This window comes from Pan troglodytes, chromosome 6 (genome assembly GCF_028858775.2).
Source record: "Pan troglodytes isolate AG18354 chromosome 6, NHGRI_mPanTro3-v2.0_pri, whole genome shotgun sequence".
Classification (NCBI taxonomy): domain Eukaryota; kingdom Metazoa; phylum Chordata; class Mammalia; order Primates; family Hominidae; genus Pan; species Pan troglodytes.
The window spans coordinates 28805194-28828540 of record NC_072404.2 but is presented as its reverse complement, the minus strand read 5'-3'; the positions used below and the strand labels follow the sequence as shown (position 1 = coordinate 28828540).

At 36.5% G+C, this 23347-nt stretch overlaps 1 protein-coding gene across 9 annotated transcripts in view; it reads left to right on the top strand.

Annotated features, from left to right (window-relative positions):
* HYCC1 (hyccin PI4KA lipid kinase complex subunit 1) overlaps positions 1–23347 on the top strand; it is a 116724-nt gene that overhangs the window by 24315 nt on the left and 69062 nt on the right. For 8 of the 9 annotated variants that reach the window (XM_016957161.4, XM_054687426.2, XM_527685.8 and 5 more), the window contains exons 3-7: positions 6008–6109; positions 11602–11781; positions 12630–12710; positions 13243–13358; positions 13746–13841. In XM_016957161.4, coding sequence (XP_016812650.3) covers positions 6008–6109; positions 11602–11781; positions 12630–12710; positions 13243–13358; positions 13746–13841 — 575 coding nt within the window. Of the gene's footprint in view, positions 1–6007; positions 6110–9234; positions 9357–10512; positions 10705–11601; positions 11782–12629; positions 12711–13242; positions 13359–13745; positions 13842–23347 lie in introns of those variants that run through there. The other variant, XM_063814121.1, reaches the window with a different exon arrangement.

Genomic DNA, 23347 nt, shown 5'->3' with positions numbered 1-23347 from the left:
TTATCTAATCCTGATGAATAGCTGGGCAGACTTTTACTTTCTCAGCTTTTATAGCCATGAATTGAGCATCCTTCTATGGATTCCCCAAGTCATCATGAAGTGACATTAGAATGTTACGGAAGTGCTTTCTACATATTTTAATAACTTGTGGCCAGATGAGGTGGCTTATGCCTGTAATCCCAGCACTTTGAGAGGCAGAGATGGAAGGATTGCTTCAGGCCAGGAGTTTAAGACCAGCCTAGGCAACATAGCAAGACCCCCTCTCTCCAAAAAAATAAAAAAATAAATAAATAAATTAGCTGGGTGTGTTGGTGCATGCCTGTAGCCCCAGCTACTTGGGAGGTTGAGTTGGGAGGATCACTTGAGCCCAGGAATTCAAAGATGCAGTGAGCTATGATGGCACCACTGCTGTCCAGTCTGGTGACAGAGTGAGACTTTTGTCTCTGAAAGAGAACAAAACAAAACAAAAAACTTTGATTAAATCGTGTGTGTGTGTGTGTGTGTGTGTGTGTGTGTGTTTCCTGCTTGTGTTATCTTTGTGTTTAATATAGTCTGTTATCACGGCTTTTTTTTGGCAGATTGATGGAAATTGTCAAGTTTAACAGTTGAATGCTATTTCTTCTAGGGCATTCTTATGTTAATGATGAAGTAAAATATGCAAAAGCAAATATCGGCAGCTATCCATTCTTTAAGATGGGAGTTGTGGAAAGAGAGCATGTTAAAGGGTGGGTTGTAGGGGTGAGATCAGCTAGTAAGGTAAAAAATGGAAAACTGTGACTGATCTCCTTCCCTTTCCATCTGTTTGTTTATTCCCTTCCCCTCCTGGTTTGGATATATAGACACCTAGGAAGTGCAGTACTGAGTGAGGGGCAGAGCAGCGGTTAACAGCAGTAGTGTCTGAGGAAGTAGGTGGTTGGGGTGAAGGGCTGCAGAGGTGGCGTGTAGAAGAATAGCCAGAGTAGTTACATTGGTAGATTGGTTACATTGAGCAAATAAGTTGATTGAACAAATAAGTAAATATTTTGAGGATAATGGGAGTTAGATTTCTATCTGTCTGAAAAAGGAATTACAATCATGGAACAGCAAAAGCCAAGAAAGAACTCTAAGGTGTTGTACTGGAATCATTATGAACTCATGGGTTCTAAGTATGCATATGATACATATGTGTGTGTGTATCTGTACATATATGCATGCATATATCTCCTAGCTTTGTTCACTGGGAGGACCTAGAAACAATGGCACCCCAGTCGCAGTGAGTACACTAAGCACCCAGATCTTGTTTTCCAAATACCATCTTCCACTACAAGAAACCAGAGTATGAATAAATAGGAAATATTATTTAAGTAATATTTTATCAATATAACATATTATGTGGGTAGCAATATTTTATTAACATTTTTCATAAATTTAATGCAAGCATAGGGAAACTTTTCCTTTAGGAGGAGAGAGTGAAATCATGGCCTGCAGGAAATAAAATGTAGTTTAAGTAGTTTCTCCTGCCCAACCCCAAGATTAACTTTACCCAATTTTGAATCAATTTGATATTCAAATGTTTTAAATTATCTTCAAATCTGTATTATAGCCAGTTCAAGGAAGGATATTTCCCATTCCTTGGTTAATTTGGTAGGCATTCCTGATAATTATTTGGAGTGTTATTCTAAATTGGGTTAATGTGTGTTGAATTCAGCTCTATGTTTGACAAAGAGAAGATGGTTATCAGGCAAAATCAGCAGCATACCAGAGATAATAGAATATAGAAAAGTGCTTGGGAACATGTCTGCTAAGTACTTTTAAAATTAGAATAACTGGCGGGCAGATCACGAGGTCAGGAGATCGAGACCATCCTGGCTAACACGGTGAAACCCCGTCTCTACTAAAAATACAAAAAAAAAAAAAATTAGCTGGGCGAGGTGGCGGGCGCCTGTAGTCCCAACTACTCGGGAGGCTGAGGCAGGAGAATGGCGTGAACCCCGGGTGACGGAGCCTGCAGTGAGCCGAGATCGCGCCACTGCACTCCACCCTGGGTGAAAGAGTGAGACTCCGTCTCAAAAAAAAAAAAAAAAAAAAAAAAAATTAGAATAACTTATCTCTTGAAATCTCTGGTGTTAAATTACATATTTTTGTTAAAATATTTAAGAAAGGTTTTGGTTACATACATATTTCTAGAAAAGCTTCTGCTTGATTGTTTTATTTAATAACCGTGATGCTAATAAGGCCAAGTCATCATGATTGAGTAAGTGAACTGAAAGAAACCCTTTGACTTAATTCTAATTCTCCCCAAGCTGGTTTTATGATGTTGGGCATAACCTCTCTGGGTCTCATATTTTCATCAGAAAAGTTAAAGTACTGTAAGTGGTTTATGAAGATGATTTTTAGCTCTACACTGTTCCACAGTCAGTCTGAACTCCTAACCTCACCCAACATCTCTCAGATGTGTAGAGATGAAATTTTTGAAATTGAAAATTTGGTAAAATTATTCATTGTCTGCTCTAGCTATGGACCCTCATTAGTATTTTCTCTTTTTAAAATTTGAGACAGGGTCTCACACTGTCACCCAAGCTGGAGTGCAGTGGCACAGTCTTGGCTTACTGCAACCTCCACCTCCCGGGTTCAAGTGATTCTCATGCCTCAGCCTTCTGAGTAGCTGCGATTACAGGTGTGCACCACCATGCCCAGCTAATTTTTGTATTTTTATTAGAGCTGGGGTCTTGCCGTGTTAGCGAGGCTGGTCTCGAACTCCTGGCCTCAAGTTATCCGCTTGTCTTGGCCTCCCAAATGTGTTGGGATTACAGGCGTGAGCCACCGCGCTTGTCCTATTTTCTTTATGTACCAACTAAATGATTAGTCTAGGACTTCATTATTTTAAGATTTCATGAATAGTTCAAGCTCTATCTTTTCAAAGATTTACTTCTAAAATATTATCTTTCAGATTGTGTTATTTTTGTTACTGCTGTGTGGTAGATTTATCTAGCAGACTTCCGGACTCCTAATTTTTTTAAATTTTCTGATAGTTGCTGAATCTCAATATGTGACTCAAAATCAAATCTTATGTGTGATGTTGTTGAATAGGATTGTTTTAATTACTGGTTCTTCACCCATCTGTCCATCTTCATTAATTCTCTGCTACTCAACCCCCATCACCTCCTTACATTTTTGAAAAACCATCTGTCAAATGATACTTTAGTATGAGGCATCTGTCTTCAAATTTTTTTATTGTTGTTGTTTTTTGAGACAGAGTCTCGTTCTGTTGCCCAGGCCGGAGTGCAGTGGCACTTTCTCAGCTCACTGCAACCTCTGCCTCCCGGGTTCAAGCGATTCTCCTGCCTAAGCCTCCCGAGTAGCTGGGACTACAGGCGTGTGGCACCACACACCTGACTAATTTTTGTATTTTTACTAAAGACGGGGTTTCACCATGTTGGCCAGGCTGATCTTTAACTCCTGACCTCGTGATCCACCTGCCTCAGGCTCCCAAAATGCTGGGATTACAGGCGTGAGCCATCGTGCCCAGCGTCAAATTTTGCCAAGAATAATATACCAACATAATTTTCCATTAGGTGCTTTTCGACTCCAGTTATGCCTTCTGAAATGTGAGAAAGCTAAGCTAGTATTTAAGAAGGTCACTACCTTTGAACTAGTACAGTGTGAGAAAATTTAAATGTTTTTGCTATAATAGTATTTAAATTCATTTGGCTCCTTTAGATCTTGTTTTTTAAAACACCATTCATGAACACAACATTTTCTCCCTCTCTACAGACAAAATTAACTTTTCCCACATTCATTAAATAAAATGATGACAGAATTGTGAATAAAAGGTATTATTACTGCACTAATTTTTAAGATACCCTTCCTTTCATTTATCAGTGGTAGCCTGGGTCCATGGTATTTTCCAGAGCTTGTCTTTTCAGACAAACAGCTGTCTTTTTGCCTTTGGGTGTTTCACAGAAAATATTTTACCTCATGACGGTCAGCTAGTATATAAGCTGAACATTGTAATTCATGTTTTTAATGAATGATCTAGTTTTAGCCTAGATGATATATATATATAAAATAGTAATCTTTCTATTCACTAATTTTTTTTAAACATTTATATTTTGGTTCATTTATTCTTCAATTTTATAGTTAGATATATATATTAGACATGTATACATGTAACTATGTATACATAGTTACATATGTTAGACATCAATGTGTTTTAAATATATATAATGCATTTTATAGATATAAATTATATATATAATATAGATTTATTTTTATTCAGAGGATTAGGAATCTGCTGTTTATTTGACTGTTATTCCCTTTTATATAAATTTCCTTAGTATTAGGTTACTCTTGATCAAATGACAGAAATGGAATGTTGCCTCGAGATCTTTTGTGTCATACTTTTGAAATATTGAAGAATGCCTTAATCTCTTCTTTATGTAAGCAGTTGCAGTAAAACCTTTTTTCCCCCCCTCTGGAGAATTGTGAAAGGTTTCCAAATAGTCCACATTTGCTTGCCCTTCTGGTAAATAAAACTCTCTTATTAAACTTAAAAAAAATTCTATTCACTTATATATTCCCAAGGTGAAATATGACCCACTTTTAAAGAATCTACCAAAGTATAAGCAATGGCAATTTTTATTTCTTATTTTGTTTATCTATAATATGTTCCCTCAGCAAAGATTTGTGTATGAGGGCCTGTGGTGAGTGCTGTGGTTGCAGAGATGATAAGACAGTTCTTGCCCTCAAGGAGCTCACAGTAAAGTGAAAATGAATCAAATGTCTTTATTGTAAAAATTTATGCTGTTTAATTTATGCACACATCCACCTATATACTAATCATAACCCATATTAAATTTTGAAATACTAGGATATGAGACATATAAGGAATAATATATATTTTAGAGTGAGTTAGGAATATCCTGAGACATGGTATCTACTGCAGGATTGGCAATGACTGACTGAAGGAAGTAATTTGGGTGAGATAGAATAATGACTTAGGAAACAGATATCGCTGAGGAGGGGGTGTGCTCCAGAAGGAAAGGTTTTTATCATTATGATAATGAAATGTTTTTATTCAGATTTCCTTACTCTTTTATTCAAAATCATCTGACTTACTACTGGAGTTTTATCTCTTCCCATTCCTCTCTGGTTATGGTGTTTGTTCTGAATAGGTGGTTCTGGCAAGCTGTGACTAGTTGTCTGTATTTTAAATGGCATTAGGAAAATTCGTTTGTTGGTAGTGCAGATATCTTTTTCTCTAGCTCTGAAAAGTCTAAATTTTCCCTTCAATTGGTAAAGTAGAACAGCCTTCTCATGCTCAACAGTCAGAGTATGTAACTCCGGAGTTAATTTGACCCTGTCTCATTCTGTTGTCCAGGCTGGAGTGTAATGCCGCAATCATGGCTCGCTGCAGCGTTGACCTCCCAAGCTCAAGCCATCTTCCCACCTTAGCTTCTCGAGTAGCCAAGACTACAGGCATATGCCACCATGCCCAGCTAATTTTGTTTGTTTTTTGTAGAGACGGGGTCTCACTATATTGCCCAGGCTGGTCTTGAACTCCTGGGGTCCAGCAGTCCTCCTGCTTCAGCCTCCCAAAGTGCTAGGATTACAGGCATGAGACACTGCGCCTGGCCTACATTCCCATCTCTAATCCCAAACTACGATCAAAGATGAAGTGTTGATGTTAGTTTATGTCCTTGTTGATAAGAGGATAAAGTATATTTTTGGTTTTATTTTGAATTTTTGTTGAGATATAATTAATATAAGATAAAATTTACTAATTTAAGGTAAACATGTTTACCTTGCCTTGGTTTTTGATATATTCACAGTGTCGTACAACCAATGCCAGCATCTAATTCCAGCACATTTCCATCACCCGAGAAAGAAACTTCATACCTGTTAGTCACTCCTAATCTTCTTCTCCCATCTGCAGTCCTGGCAACAACTAATTTACTTTCTGCATCTATGGATTTGCCTATTCTGGACATTTCATAAAAGTAAAATGTATTTTTTTAAATTTGTTTAGACATTACCAGAAACATCTTTACCAAATTATGCCACAAATTTGAAAGACAAGAGTTCTTTAGTTTCATCTCTCTATAAAGTTATCCAGGAGCCACAAAGTGAGGTAAGTACTTTTATGGTTTATTGTGCTAGCAGTATTGACTTGATTGATTTTTAATTTTTTATTGTGAAATAGATATAAAGGGGTAAGAAAATGTATATGTTTAAAGAACAATACTGAAATGAACTCTAGTGTACCATTCCCCAAGCCAAGAAATATAATTTATTACCATATTCCAGAAGCCATCTCTGAACATTTTCTCTCTTTTTCTCTCTCGCTAGAGGTAGCTTTGAAAAGTCTATGTCACTGCATTTCATTTTATTCATTCAGCAAGTATTTGAGTGCCCATTATGAGCCATCGGCTATGCTAGGCAGTAGAGAATCAAATTGAGTAACACATGGTTTTTATCCTGAAAGAGGAAAGTGGGAGAAAATAAGTAAACACATGGTTTCAAGGCAATCCTTAATCCAGTCTACGGATAAGCACAAGTTTTCCAGGTGGCAAGGTAAAAGAGTATTCCATGCAGTGGGGATAGTATACGGAGGCTCAGAAAATGCAAGGCATTTAAAGAATGGCAAATAGTTTAGCCTGGCTAGTGCCTTTCCCAGTCTTTCCTCTTGCCCCACTACCACTCTTTCTTTTTTCAGATGGCTAATTTAGACTTTTTTTTTTTTTTGAGACAGGGTCTCATTTTGTTGCCCAGGCTGGAGTGCAGTGGTGTGATCATGGCTCACTGCAGCCTTGACCTCCCAGGTTCAAGCGATCCTCCCACCTCAGCACCCCCAACAGCTGGTACTTCAGTCGTGCACCATCACACCTGGCCAATTTTTGTATTTTTGGTGGAGATGGGATTTCACCATGTTGCCCAGGCTGGTCCCGAACTCCTGGGCTCAAGCAATCCATCCACCTCAGCCTCCCAAAGTGCTGGGATTACAGGCATGAGGTACTGTGCCTCACTAGCTGCCCATTTAGTTTGAAGGTAATAAAATAATCTATATTCCAGATTCTGCTGCTTGTAAATCCTACCATTCATAGTAGAAATAGAAAAAAAATTGGAAATAGGATGAAAAGTAAAAAGGTATGGCATTTGGAAAAAGGTGAATAGGCTAACGCAGTAGTTAACAATAGAGGGTAAGGCTGTGATAGGAGCTGAAGCTAGAAAGCTAGGTTTAGGACGTAACTATGGTGGGCCTCAAATTCCATCTTAAGCAGTTTAGACTTTTTTTGCACTGAGCGGTTAGGAAGGTGGCTATGTGGAGGATAGATTGGCAAATGAGAAGATGGGGAATGCAAGAAGACTAGGAAGCTATGACAATAGCCTAGGAGGGAGCTGTTGAGAACCTAAACTTGGGCAGCTTCAGGAGGAGTGGAAAGAGGTATGGTAGAAGAGAGGGATCTGAAGTACATAATTCCTTTTGTACTTGAGTTTGATTGATGGCATGATAGACTCTAACAGCAGATTCAGTGGTAAAGTAACATATCCTGGAGTCCAGTCCAATATGGATCTATGTATCTCTGGGATGAAACTACGAAAATTGAGGGAGGCTCTTCTTTTGAGTAACCTCTTTTGGAGGAGGTATAGAGTATCCCACTCCTACTGGTAATACTATAATGCGTATCATGAATTTTAGGTGCTGAAGGGATTAGGGAGTATATTGACAAGCCAAAAAACTTTAACTGGAATAACTGAATTGAAGAATCATATTTGTCTTGTCTCTTCCTTCTTCCCAAAGCTTCTTAACTTGTATAGAATGCACAGGTAGGCTGTTTTCTTGAAGGATTTTACTTTTTAAATATTGAGTGAAAGCTGTTTTAAGGTTTTCCATGTTTGGTTTAGAATTATATATTTCACCAAATAGGGTAAGTATAGCCATACGCTTTATGTTTTTTAACAAATCTTGTTGATCATTTATTATTTATTATTTTGAGAAGCTTAAAAATTATTCTCTCATGAAGTATGTTTTAACTAGGCTACTTTGGAAAGTGTTTGTAGGATAAATTTATGATTGGCTAGATTAGTTTATAGCATTCCTTTTATTCAGATAACTCTAGTGAATATAGCTCTAATGGTTCAGAGCAGTGTTTCTCAAACTACTAGTGATGATGGACCCGTTTTTTAAAAAAATTATCATCTGTCACAGACAAATATGTGTATCTAAAATACATGACTAACATGCGACTCACACCATGTGTGAGGCACCACACAAATTTGATATTCCCTAACTGATGTATACTCTGATAAATCTGCTAATCACTCACTTGGATCTTGTAACAATATTAAGTTGCTATAAAAGTTTCTAAATATTTCCTCTCAATTTCTATATTTATATTGTTGGAGATTGATAACAGTTTGTGGATGATCCTCAGGACCACACTTTCCGAAGCATTGGTTCTGGTCTTGCATGTTAGTTTCATGCTTTTATTCTGGTTCGTGTGGTGAAGACAGTGTGTATTCTGTATTCTTAAAAAAACCACTCACTCTTTCAGATATATTTGGAAGTGCTTCTAAAATATAACAGTGTAATCTACTTTAACATTGTAACCTCCCTTTTGCTGTTTAGAATATTTTGTGTCTTAATTTGAAAATATTTCCAACAAGTTGATATTATTATTTTCCAGAATTTTTGAAATTTGAGATATTGTTTCTGGTATTATTTGAAGTTCAACAAATTTGGCATTTAAACTTCCCTAATAGTACTTTTTCATTATTCAGTTTTATTCATTTAATAAATATTTATTAAATGCATTTAATGTGTCAGGAACCACTTAGGAATTATGAGAACAAAATAGACTAAATTCTTGATCTTGTAGATTAAAACTTGTTTTCTAGTTAGTGAGAAGACATTAAATAAATAGCTAAACATATAATACTATGTCAGTTAGTGATAAAGCTATAAGGATAAATAAAATGAAGTAAGGGAAATATGTGTTGGGACTGAGGAAGTTGACGATTGAATCAAGATCCAAACGAATTAGGAGTTGGGGTGGAATCAGGGGCAAGAGCCTTCCAGGAGAGGGAACTGTAGGTGGAAAGGCCCTGCGATATGTGATGTGTTCAAGAAACTTATAAAGAGGCAGTTTATATGGGTACAGTGCAGTTTGCTTAAATGGCGCATTTAGTTGACTATAACTTTGAGACAGGCCTATGAGTAGAGGTTGATACTCCTTAAGTCTGTTATGAAATCAGCTGTTTTTTGAAAGACCTACATAAAGTCTCCTTGGAGTTCTAGGAGTCGGGAGTCCAGAGAGTGGAGAGGTCCGGTACCAGTAGCTGCTGGTTCCTGAATAGTAGTGTTCTCCAACTTTTCCGTATCCTTTTCTTACCCAGTGTTCCTGAGTAATTGTTCAATACAAAAAATTTTGCAAGATTTTCCTTCTAAATTTACCAAAACTTGACTCTTTTCCTGCTTAGTCATTAAAGAACATTTTCCTTACTTAGTCACTAAAGAGCATTTTTGAGTCATGTGCCTGTTACCACTAGAAATCTCTCTTAGGATACAGACTTGTTACTTATGAATGGATTGTTGTAAAAATCCATTTGCAGCTTAGTTGTTTCAGAACTCAAAATTTATTTTACAATGGAGAGATGACACATGGTGACTAGGTTCTCATTAAACCCATAAAAGCCCATTTAACACATATAAATATACTTGAGGTACAGTCTCTCTTAATAATACTGTAAAACCTAACCACCATAAATAATATGATTTCCATGAAAAAAAAAACATTAAAAAATGCAACCCAGACACCAGGAACACAGCAGGTTCTAATGCTCCTTTGCTTGCTTCAAATATAGTCAAGTTAGATATGTCAGACACTGTCCGTATTTCCCACACTGTATATCATTTCATTCTTCCTGACATTTTTCAGGTATGTTAGTAAAGAAGTCAAAATACCTGGCTCCAGGTCTGACCCTTGTGAGTCATGTGATTTTGGTCATAGTGGATAGCCTCTTTGTCTTAGTTTCCTTCTGTGGAAAGTGTGGATAATGATATTTTACCCTCCAGTGTTGTGGGAATTTAATGGGTTTATGTATGTGTAAGTACTTTGTAATCTGTGACACACTATGCAGATATTGATATTTATCTGTACTAATTTCAAATGCATAATTTCATCTAATCTTGTTGCAATATATTTCTGCCTCCCCTTTGAATCTGTCTTTTTATACTTTCGTATGGCAAAAACTCTAAATTTTGGATTTTAAATGGGTTATAAAGCCTTTTGAGTATGTTTTGATTAAAATTATATGTTCATACAAACTGTCTTGAATAAAATTTCAAATAAGATTTCATAATTTTGCAATGTTTGTTAGACTATCTCAATTGATTTAGCTTTCTGAGGGATTTAGAGATGAGGGAGGGATGTTATGCCACAATTCAAGATTATTGATGTGGGTCCGCAAAGAAAATTTTAAAAACTCCACCCTGAAAGCTAAATATCCCTAACCAGTCATTCTTTCTTCCAGCCACCTCTATCCCCATTCCAAATTCCTACGCTAAAAACTTTTCTTGCTATCTCTGAATGGCATGACTTTACCTCCTGCCCCTCTGTTTTTCTGTTATCTTTCCATGGCCACAGTGGACATCTGTTGCCCTCTAAAGACCATTTCAAGAGTGGAGAAAGTATTCCTTGTGGAAGATGAACTGTCAGAAGTTAGGTAATTTTTCAATAGGAAAGACTAGTTTGACTTAGTCAGTGTTTATTGAAGTATAACTTTTGTTATACCGTTTATAAACAATATTGACTTTAATTATATTCAGTTTACATATTTCACTTACTTGAAATCAAAACATCCACTGTAAATTAGTTTCTGTTCGTTACCATTATTGGTTGTAGAAAATCTGTTTAGTATATTTAAATTTGTTGCCTTAGTGAGATATAGTTCATTGGATATATATAATAAATAGCCTGATAATTTGCTTGAAAAATCAGTACCTTGTGAACAGTACCTTGTGAATCTCTTAACATATTTGATTATGACTTGTGTGCAATCATTGTATATGCTTTAAGAGAATACTTACCTATAAGAGGGTCTTACCTTGCCTATCTGATTTTTTAAAGCCCATTATAAAGATACAGTCAGCTCTATTAACTGGATAATGTTGAGAGTGTGGTGGGAGAGGAAAAGGTTGTAGATGACTCCAAATTATGTTTAAAATAAAATTACAGCAATATTTAGATTATCCAGGGCCAATTAATCATGGTTACAATAGGGGTCTAGATCCAGGGGGGTCTGTAGTTATTTAGCCCCCCTACGTACCAATCATTCCTGTCAGATGCTGTCAAATTATAAACTCAGGAGGCGGGAGATAGGACAGTAACTACCTAGGATTCCCATTCAATTTCTTCAACCCCATAGTCAATCCTTTATATAGTGGCATGTGTTTTACCAGGAAGAAAGGATATTTTAGGAAGAAACTCCCTACAACTTAGCTATTTTAAGAACTTAAAAAGATATGATTTTTACCAATCTGAGAAAACCTTTTATACTTCATATAGTAGTTCCATTCAAATACAGTCCAGTTCTTGAATTAACATTTTGTCTTTCTTCTAGTTGCTAGAACCTGTCTGTCACCAGCTCTTTGAATTCTATCGCAGTGGAGAGGAGCAGTTGCTTCAATTTACGCTGCAATTTCTCCCAGAACTAATTTGGTGCTACCTTGCAGTCTCAGCCAGCAGAAATGTGCATAGCAGTGGATGCATTGAAGCTCTTCTTCTAGGGGTTTACAATTTGGTTTGTATTTAATGGAGTTAACAAAATCTTTTTTGACAAAATCAAATATATAACCTGTGCAACTGCTTTTCATTTTAATAAAGCTAGTGTTTGTTTTTTCATACATCAAATGACTCATAGCCCATTCTTCCAAATATAACTTTCTGGGGGTTGGGAGACATACAAGCGTACATGTAATTATGTAACTTACCTTTATGGATTGATTGAAGGTTGAAAATCAGACAATTTCATTTCTTTTATAGAGATATCTGAAAATATCGGTGTTGCATTTTAAATTTTGTAAACTTAAAGTCCATTGTCTATAAATGATCAGTTTCTGACCTTCACAGAAAGTTTGGGAGAAAAGATTTACTCTAATATTCACCAATCATAGTTGCATAATATCTAGACTGTCTCCAGAGTGTACAACATTGTTTTAACGTACGGCTTGCATTACTAATAGAGTTTGTATGTTAATTCATATGGTATTCTAGATACTTAAGTTTTGTACCTTTCAAAATAGAAAAGAAATGTAAGGTCATTTTCTTCACATATTTCATATTTAAATGATTACTTCACTTAGCAAATATAACTTGTTACATGAGTAAGATCAAGGATTATTAAGACACTGTATCTGTATCTTAGCCATCCTGAAAATTATGTTACATATGTTTTTTAAGTGGAAGGATGTACAGTTTAACTACCGGTGTTGATGAATAATAATGGATTATCATGGTTTAAGGTTTTAACTTAAAATTCCTTTCTATTCAGGTCTTTTTCAAAAAAATGTTTTAGACTATTTAAATTTAGTTTGTAAATTTGTGTGTAAGAAAGTATGTATTTTAATATATTTTCTTTCACTTCTATAGGAAATAGTTGACAAACAGGGACATACCAAAGTATTGAGTTTTACGATTCCATCTTTATCCAAACCATCTGTATACCATGAAGTAAGTGACATTTTATCATAGTAAGTTTATTGACCCTAAGCTTTGATATTGCCACAAGTTATAATCTAGTTATTTAGGAAAAAAATTGATCAATTTATTAGTACCTGCAAAAGTATAAACACCCACAAAGTATTTACTATTTCCAAATTGAGATAAGAAATCAAAATAATTGAACATCAAACTAAAATGTGTTGATAAGAGATCTATTGAAAGTATTCTTTTTGAAATATTTTTCCCTCTTCCTGATGGATGGCTACTTGTGTGTGTTGGCCGGGGGGCAGGGGGGTGGTGGGTGGGCAATTGTGTATTTCCATGGTAGAATTTGTGAAATTAAACTAATTTTTATTTCTCATTTGTGGTTTGTTTTAAAATTAGTTATTAAATCTTCAAGCAGAAAATTTGGTAGGCAGCCTAAATATGTTTAAGATATATGATGTTCATGGTAGCTATTTTAGTGGTATATATATATTCTAAATATCACCTTTTCAGCAGAATAGCTTTTTTTTTCTTTATTCAAATGTCTTTTCTCTAGCCTTCCAGCATTGGGTCCATGGCTCTGACCGAGAGTGCACTATCCCAGCATGGTTTGTCAAAAGTGGTATACAGTGGACCTCATCCTCAAAGGGAGATGCTGACAGCACAGAATAGGTATACTGTGGGGATAAAAATTCTTATCTTAATCCACTAATTTTTTAAGAAAATTATTTCAGTAGACTTATAAATAATGTTTAATGAGTTGTGTGTGACAATTTATTTGAATACTGAGTCATTTTATACAAGAGAAAAACAGATCTAGATTTGTCACTGTGCTTTGCTTCAGGTGTCAGCTGGAACACTGAATTTTAAAGACAGGTTTCATATGGCTGTTACTTGGAAAGTCTTTTTTTTCTTGTAGTTTTTCATTATTGGTGTGCTTATACTGTGCAGGTCTGTTCTGTAACATTATATCTCTCCCCAAAGAGTGCTCTCTCCCCTATTATAGTTGACTTCTTAGAATTCTAAAGATTTGTTAATATTCTTTTTGTTTGTCTTTAGGTTTGAAGTGTTGACATTCCTTTTGTTGTGTTACAATGCTGCCTTAACTTATATGCCCAGTGTTTCTCTTCAGTCACTGTGTCAAATTTGTTCAAGGTAAAGTAAAATTCAAGTGCTTCTAATATTGAAATATATGAATCTATGATTGCTAGTCTGGTACATACCTAAGTTATTTTTGTTTTGTGTAATCATTTGTTTAAAACATTAAATAAGTTAATGTAAAGCTCAGCCTACCCAACACGTGGAAAGTTCCCTATAATTGATAGTCACAAAAAACATGATAAAGGGCCGGATGCAATAGCTCATGTCTGTAATTTCAGCACTTTGAGAACCTGAGGTGGGAGTATTGCGTGAACCCAGGAGTTCAAGACCAGCCTGGGCAACATAGCAAGACCCTTGTCTCTATAACAAATTTTAAAAAATCAGCTGGGCATGGTGGTGCATGCCTGTAGTCCCAGCTACCTGGGAGGCTGAGGTGGGAGGATCACTTGAGCCTGGGAGGTTGAGGCTACAGTAGCTATGATTGCACCACTGCACTCCAGTCTGGGTGATAGAGCAGGACCCTGTCTCAAAAACAAAGAACACAAACAACAAAAACAAGAACATGATGAAGAATGTAAAGCTGAATAACGTTTAAATTGACTATTTAATCAGAAAAGGATTATAGTATATAGCTAAATGATAGAGCTGTTATGACCTTTCAAATTTTAGCATGTGGTTGGCTTCTTTTTGTTTGCATTTATTTATTTATTTTTACTGTGCTCTAATTTGGAACTAAGAAATAAGTAAGAGATACTGGTTCTTAAACTTTTCTTGTTAAAAATAAATTGAGCTAAGTGGTTATAAAATAAATTATATCCTTGAGTATAGTATATTCACATTTAAAAAATCCTGATTTAAAAGAGTAGTTAATGATAGTATGTATGGTATGATTTCCTGATTGGTTGAATATGACCACGGTATTAACAACGATTATATCTAGTTGGTGGAATTGTGGTTTATTTTAATTTTCTCCTTTGTGATTTTTTTGTGATTTTCTAAATTTTTGGTAATGTGAATGTTACTTTTTTTAAAAAGGAGAAACAAACAAAAATGACAGATTATTCCCCTCGATAATTCAAGTAAATAAGAGATATTATAGAACTAAGGAACATGTGGAATAATTTCTATTTGAGGAATTTATTTAGAAAATGCAACTTATCCTGAGTGTATTAGTCCATTTTCATACTGCTATGAAGAAATACCCGAGACTGGGTAATTTATAAAGGAAAAGATGTTTAGTGGACTCACAGTTCCACATGGCTGGGGAGCCTCACAATCATGGTGGAAAGTAAAGGAGGAACAAAGGCACATCTTACATGGCAGCAGGCAAGAAAGCATATGCAGGAGAACTCCCCTTTATAAAAAAACCATCAGATCTCATGAGACTTACTCACTATTGTGAGAACAGCATGGGAAAACCCAACCCCATGATTCAATTACCCCCCGACTGGGTTCCTCCCACGACATGTGGAGATTATGGGAGCTACAGTTGAAGATGAGATTTGAGTAGGGACACAGCCCAACCATATCACAGAGGACGGGATCATTGAGCAATACTTAGAAATGAAATGAAAACAAAATAAATAAAAAATCAGAACTTGATACTGAATAGAATAGAAAGCCATGCAGAATCAGCAGAGGAAGAGAATTCACAAGACAAAGGGCTTGGTAGAGAAGATAGAGACGTGAAGTCTTTCAGGTGTTTTCCAAATTAGAGCATAATTACATTTCCTAACCTTAAAAGATGGTACCAGTGGTTCATCTCTCCCACTCACCAAGTCGTTCTAAGATGTTTTTTGCTTTAAATTGTTTAAAGGCAGAAATGTCTGGACTTTTGAATTTCACAGATCTGTAAAATCTCAAAAAAGGTGGAACAGCTGGGTTATTTACATAAGTGTTGGCAACTTTTTATTTTGCCAAGTCATTATATTATAAATATCTACCATCAACATTATTTAACAAAAGGGAGACTATTTTAATATCAAAAAGGTGGGAGGGTGGAAGGGAAGGAAAATAATTTATAAATTAAAAATGGGATAAGTTTAGCTTTCCTTGCTTTTCGTTTCACTATGGTCTAGTGAAAACTCTGTTATCGACTAAAATGGGTATAAGGACCAACATTCAAAAATACTGGTTTAAGGAGTAACAATGCAGCAATTTTCACCTCTAGAACTTAGAACACACTGCAAAGTCCAGGTCCTACTTTGAAGCAGTGTATTAGATGGTAGGATCCAGGAATGCCTATATATGTATATATTTGTATTTTTATGTATTATATATAAATGTATTTTTTGAAGCTCCATAGATGTTCTAATACAGTGCCCAACCACTCTTGACGTTTCCCTGAAACTACTGATGGAAAAGTTAGAAAAGAACATGTGTCACTGATGTTTATCCTATCTAACTCTAATGTAGTACATTCTAATATACTTACTTTTATATTATGAGTAGAATATTGCTAATATACCAATTTTACCTGACAAGGGAACTGAATAATTCTTCAACAGAGAATGCAAGTAAAAACTGGCTTTAAAAACAAAGAGAAACAGATTATTTTAAAACTAGCTATAGGATTTTGGCCAAGGAAGTTTTGGTAGAAATAGATCAATTTATGCCACAAGAGAAATTAATTTCATATAAATGTCCACCAGCTGTAAAAAAAAAAAACAAGAGTGGGGGAAAAGATCTAAGTAATTTAAAAGACTTAAGCTATCTAAATAATGCTAACTCTTAACTACAATGCGTTATATTAGAGGAACTCTATCAAATTTATCATTCCTGTCATTTTTAGTTGTTTATGTTTTTAAATTTTCATTTTAGATTCCCTATTGACTGTATTCTCAATGATAAAATCCAGTTATTTATTTCTCTTACCTACTGGCTTTCTTAATCATTTATCAGATATTCTAATTAGGAGGTTTTGTACATTTCTAAGATGAATAGAAAAGAATTAGAAAACACTTTTGTTAATCATGTTAAGCCTAGTTCATATCTATGGAAAGAAAATTGGTTACAGAACTTTGGTGATAAGTAAGTTAGAAACGGTTATACCAGTTAAAGTACAAGAGCTTCTTAATGATCTTAGCACTAACACAGGTTTTCCTGAAGATGAAAGTGATCCTACTGTTACATGGGCCGTCTAATCCTGTTTGCCATGTGATAGTTGTTTTAGATTGCTGCTCAATTTGGTTGATGACTATACCAAAATGATTGACTGGGTCATCTAGGAGAAAGGATACATAAATACAACCAGAAAAAATTCATGGGATAGATGAACTAGATTCAGTGACAAATGTGTTACAGTCTTTTTTTAATCTTCTGATTTTAATTAGTTATGAAAATAATTAAAACAATCTTGAACACTTCCCACCCTCCACCTATGCTCACACAAATTCATTCTACTGAGCAAAAATCTGTTCAGTTACTATAAGCTTTGCCTTCCTGATTCAGACTGATTGATGGCCAGCTTGATAGCCTGTTTTCTTCCTATATGGTATGTGTGAACAACTTGAAGAAGAGATCTGACAGCAAGCAAGAGCTAAACTGAATAAGCTATAGTCAGGAAGCTTTTGTTCTCTGCTAGTACTAAATGTATATGGCACTATGAAAAGAAATATACTCACCAATGCTACAAATAAGTTTTGCTAGTATATGCCAGAGTCCTCTAAGTTTGAGGAAATGATTTCTTTCTGTTGGACATTTAATACAAGACTGTTTAACAAATGGCTTATCTTCTTTTTTGGTGTGGAATATAAATATTAACAATGAAACTATGCTCAGCTATTAAGTTGAATTCTCTCCCATTGTCTAAGGGACAGCTCTGATTTTGTTTAGCTAGTGAGTCATCTAACTGACGAACCTGGATATGGATAGCTGTGAGTTCCTGATCAGTGTATTTGTTTCTGTGTACCTGTAATGAATCCCTGCCTCTCCTCACTTCTAGGTCAATTTTTCTGACCACCTGAACAGATTGTTTTCTGTCAATTAAGGGCAGCTTTGTTACGAGTAAGCCATTTTGCTCCTGACTAATAAAATTTATATAAATATAAAGCACTTAATGCAGCATCAGCCACTTTATTATCATCTAGTAAATGACAGCTGGCATATTATTGTACCCCATCAGTGAGCACACACATTCACTGTGGATGCGCATAATTCATTGCTTTCATTTTTTTTCTCACCTGTTTGCTATGACTGTATCAACAATTCTAGAGCATATCTGATATAAGGTCATTTCTGGTTGAAAGAACCTATGGCAAATTTTTCAATTGCCTGTTATTTTATTTGGAAACTTCTTTTTACCAGTAGGTAAATCTTGCCTATCCTTCACAACCCAACTGAAATAATCCTTCCTCCAACTACGTGAGCATGATTTTTGTGTGTGATCTTCACTTGAGAAACATGACAGAAGATGCAGACTTTATTAAGCTCTTAAAGAGCAGAACAAGCAGGACAGAAAAGTGCTCATTACTATTCAGGCAATTCTTCCACTTTCTCTTTTCTCCTTTCCCCTTTTTCTATTCTCCTGGACTTTTCCTCTCCACTTCTCTCTGCCCCTCTTTTTTTTTTTTTGAGATGGGGTCTTGCTCTGTTGCCCAGGCTGGAGTGCAGTGGCACAATCTCTGCTCACTGTAACCTCCGCCTCCCACGCTCAAGCAATTCTTGTGCCTCAGCGTCCTGAGTAGCTGTGACTACAGGCAAATGCCACCATGCCCAGCTAATTGCTTGTATTTTTAGTAGAGACAGGGTTTCGCCATGTTGCCCAGGCGAGTCTCAAACTCCTGAGCTCAGGCACTCTGGGGGCCTCAGCCTCCCAAAGTGTTTACAGATGTGAGCCACCACACCCGGCCTGTTTCCCCTTTTCAGCCAAGTTTCTACTCACTAGCCTGATGATCTGGAGATCCGATAATAATAATCTGATGATAATATTATATGTAATATTATAATTATATATTTATATATAAATATATTATCTGAATACATTTATATTATCTGATAATAATTAACCTTTCTTTTCTACTTTCGGTTCTGGTCTATCATGAATAAATAAACTCACTGGAATGGGTCTTCCTAATCATTTTATGGTTTGTAACTGAGGCTATATTAACAATCCCAAAAGTTTATTTTTATTCTAAGAATGACACACATGTCTCTCACCAGAGAATGAGAATCACATCAAGAGTTTTTCTCACTTACACATTGATGCTAAGAACTTCTCCAAGAAATATATTGACCAAATACACCTTCCAGAAAGGATTTTATTTTCACATGCCTTGTGAATTTGGCAGAGTAAATTTAATACAGACATAGCTGTTATGGCACTCAGCTGCTCTTTTGTAAGGACATATCCTTATGTTTGGATTTGTGAAGGGAAATCAGAGAACTTCAGGACATAGCCGTGATGAACAGAGGAGCCAGGCATTCATGTGGCATATAGCTTTATTGCTTTGTTTTTTTGGCATTTAAATTCAGTGAAAGGTATATGGGCAAACAATATCCTTGAAGATAGGAATCAGAAAAAACTTAATTCAGAGAATTCTTAAGTACCAAAATAAAGGAGTAGAGAAAAGAGATGCCATTACCAGTTAATGATGCAGAGGGATAGGACTAGATTATTTTGGGTCTCAGCTCAAATGATACCTCCTTGGAGAGGCTTTCCGTGACCATCATTCCTAAAGTAGCACTTTCCCACCCTAGTTGATTTCCTTGCAGCACTCATAACACTGTAATTACCTTGTTTGTTCTTTTGATATAGACTGTCAACTGCTAGAAACTTCATGAGGTCAGGAACTTTGTTTTGTTCACTGCTATGTCACAAGAGCTTAGAAGTGCCTGGCATATGATAGAACCTCAATAACTGTTGAATGAATGAATGATAGATGAGCTCTTCAACTCAGATTTATGATTTGATAAGTAGAGTTAGGATTAAAGGAAATAATTGGGTTTTTACTTTTAAAAAATCTTTCATTGGTAAATAAAATCATCAGTTTTAGTTTTCCTAGTTATAAAACATTAACAATTTGCATTTCTGAATAAACGTTTAATTTCAGCCTCTGATAGATGATCACTTATTTCCTTACAAGTAGCTAGTATAGAAAATGAGAGAACCTGGAATTTTATTTCCTTTGTAAATCTTTCACGTGTGTTGGTATTTGAGAGAATTGTCTCTGTAATTCTTACATAAAGTAAGTTTAAAAGATGAGTGACCATCCTAGAGCCATGCAAATTTTTTTTTAGTTGTATAATAACAACAGTAACTTATCTATGTTCTGTTTCCTGAACCCTATACTATTTCCTTCCTGATTCCTAAACCTGTATATTCAATCCAGGAACCATCTCTGTCAACATGTCCTATAGATACCGTGTAAGTTTTAGGACTCTTCCTATGGCAGCCAACTGATATCTACATCAAACTAAATTATACCAAAGGGGCCAGATGCGGTGGCTCACACCTGTAATCCTAGAACTTTGGGAGGCCGATGTGGGTAGATCACTTGAGGTCAGGAGTTTGAGACCAGCCTGGCCAACATGGCAAAACCCCACCTCTACTAAAAATACAAAAATTAGCCAGATGTAGTGGTGGGTGCCTGTAATTCCTTCTACGTGGGAGGCTGAGGCAGGAGAATTGCTTGAACCCGGGATGTGGAGGTTGCAATGAGCTGAGATCATCGTGCCACTGCCCTCCAGCCTGGGCGACAGAGCGAGATTCCATCTCAAAAACAAAAAAACAAAAAAAACAAAAAAAACCACCCAAATTTTTGTACCTAGGAAGAGCAGTCATGGAACTGGCCTCAGGATGGCCAGACGGTGGCTCATGCCTGTAATCCCAGCACTTTGAGAGGCCACGGCGGGTGGATCACTTGAGGTCAAGAGCTTGAGACCAACCTGGCCAACATGGTGAAACCCTGTCTCTAATAGGAATACACACACACACACATACACACACACACACACACACACACACACAAAATAAACAGGTGCGGTGTGGGAGGCTGGGGCATGAAAGTCTCTTGAGCCCCAGAGGTGGAGGGTGCAGTGAGCAGAGATTGCACCACTGCACTCCAGCCTGGGCAACAGAGTGAGACTCCATCTTAAAAAACAAACAAACAAAAAAGAACTGGCCTCAGGGTCAGCTGGATCCAGAGACTCAGATATTTTTAGGATATTCCCTCCCATCTCATCATCTTCATTTGTTGGCACTGTACTTTGTTTTTGCAGATAGGCTTCTTCCATGTGGTAAGAACAGTGACCTCAGGCAGCTAAAGGCTTACATTGTCCACTTTTTTTTTTGTTTTTTTTGAGATGGAGTCTCGCTCTGTCTCCCAGGCAGGAGTGCAGTGGCGTGATCCCAGCTCATTGCAACCTCCACCTCCTGGGTTCCAGCGATTCTCCTGCCTCAGCCTCGTGAGTAGCTGGGATTACAGGCACATGGCACCATGCCAGGCCAATTTTTGTATTTTTAGTAGAAATGGGGTTTCACCATGTTGGCCAGGCTGGTCTTGAAACCTGACCTTGTGATCCATCTGCCTTGGCCTCCCAAAGTGCTGAGATTACAGGCGTGAGCCACCGTGCCAGGCCCTTACATTGTCTGCTTTTAGTGACCTCAGCAGAAAGAACTTCTTCCAGCTTCAGTATTAAAAACATCCAGCAAAGGGGGTGACAGCCTGAGACTTCTACATACCCCTTTGGAGCCATGTTGGGTAATATAATTGGAAGAGTACTCTGTCAGGTTAAATATTGCTTTGGTTGTATTAACACAGATAAACAATGATAACTTAAATAAAGTAGATATTTATTTCTCTCTCACATAAAAGTCCAAGCTGGTAGGTGGTCTCAGAGGTAGATTGCTTATGTTTCCAATGTGTTCAAGTTGCTTCTGTCTGGGGATTCTGCCATTTCCTATGGTATTGCCCTTGTTGGTATGGTCTCAGATCACTACTATTATATCTGCCTTCTATCCTGCAAGCGGGGAGAAAGGGAGTGAAAGGCAAGTAGCTGCTTTTTAGGGGTATGACATAGAAGTTTTTTTAGGGGTATGACCCGGAAGTTTCACCACTTTGGTTAATACACCATTGTCTAGAACTTAGTCACATGATCACATCTAAATGCAAGGAAAGCTAGAAAATGTAGTCGGTAGTGGAGCGGCTGCCATTCCTAGCTAAAATTGCTGGGGGAAAGGAAGGGAATGTGACTTATATGTATGTATTATTACAAATAGATATGGAGGTAGTGATTTCTGTAATAGATAGTTTTATTAGCAGACTCACCATAATCATGTGATTATTCTTGATTTTATGGGGAAAGACTAGCTCCTAAAGGGAAGAGGGATAGCAGTGCTTTTAATAGAAGATAGGGATGGTGGCATGGCAGACAAAATTGATACTATACCACGGTACCTAAAAATCAACATATCTGAAACAGTATATTCCAGTGTTCCTATTTGTTCTAACTCAGTTAATGACACCGTCATGTGGTCAGCTATTCAAACTAAATGTGGAAATAATTATCCACTCTTCTTATTTCTTTGGTCTCACCTTCTTTATACTTCCTAGATATGACTCCAAACCTACCCTTCCTCCTACCCACCATTATGTCTTGTATTCAGTCCTCCTTCATCTCACTACTGGGATCCTCATCCCACCCATCTCCAGTTTCAATGAACTCTTCCAATATAGCCAGAGTGATGTTATCGGAAGACCAATCTGATTTTGGTACTCCTTTGCTTAAAACAAAACAAACCATCTTTAGTTGCTTACCAGTGTCTACGTGGTAAAACCTAGCAGGTTATAAGATATTCATGACCTGGCTCCATGATGTGATGAGCTTCTCTAATATTTCCTAGTGTCCTAGCCCTCTATCCTGCTAAAATATCCACAGTCTCCTCAATGTCATGCTGTTTCATCCCACCTCTGCCTTTGAACTTTCCTATGTTTTCCACTTGGAAAAATATCACTTTTTCTTCAAGACTCAATTCAAAGGAATCTCTTTTCTGAGAATTCCTCTCTGACTCTCCACTTCTTCCACCTGAGTTTACCATTCTCTCCTTTACCACCTCTTGAACTTGTTCATTGAAAATATTTGCTTACTACACAGTCTCCATGATTAGATTGTGAGTCCCTGTGGGAGCTACATCCATCATGTATATCTCTAGAGTCTGACACAGTATCAATCTTTAATAAATATTTACAGAATGAATAAATGAATTAACTGAAAATTTCTTTCATCCATTGGTTCTCTATTATTTACAACCATACAATCATCCCTATCATAAAAATGTAAGATGTAAGAAAGTAAAATTTTTTGTTTGCTTCTTTAGTTAATAAGAGTAACAGGAGTCTCTATTCTAGTTTGGGCACACATTTTTGTAAATTCAAACAAAACTTGAGTTTGTTTTATTTCACATGCAGCTAATTTTTCTGTTTCCCTACTTACTTTTTACTCTTGGTTCTAAAAAGTTCTGGGATCCTCTAATATCAAAGGCATTTATGTTGATTTTTTAAAGTTGCTCTGAATTAATGACATTCTTGGGGAATATTTTTGAAATGGTCTGTGGCATACTT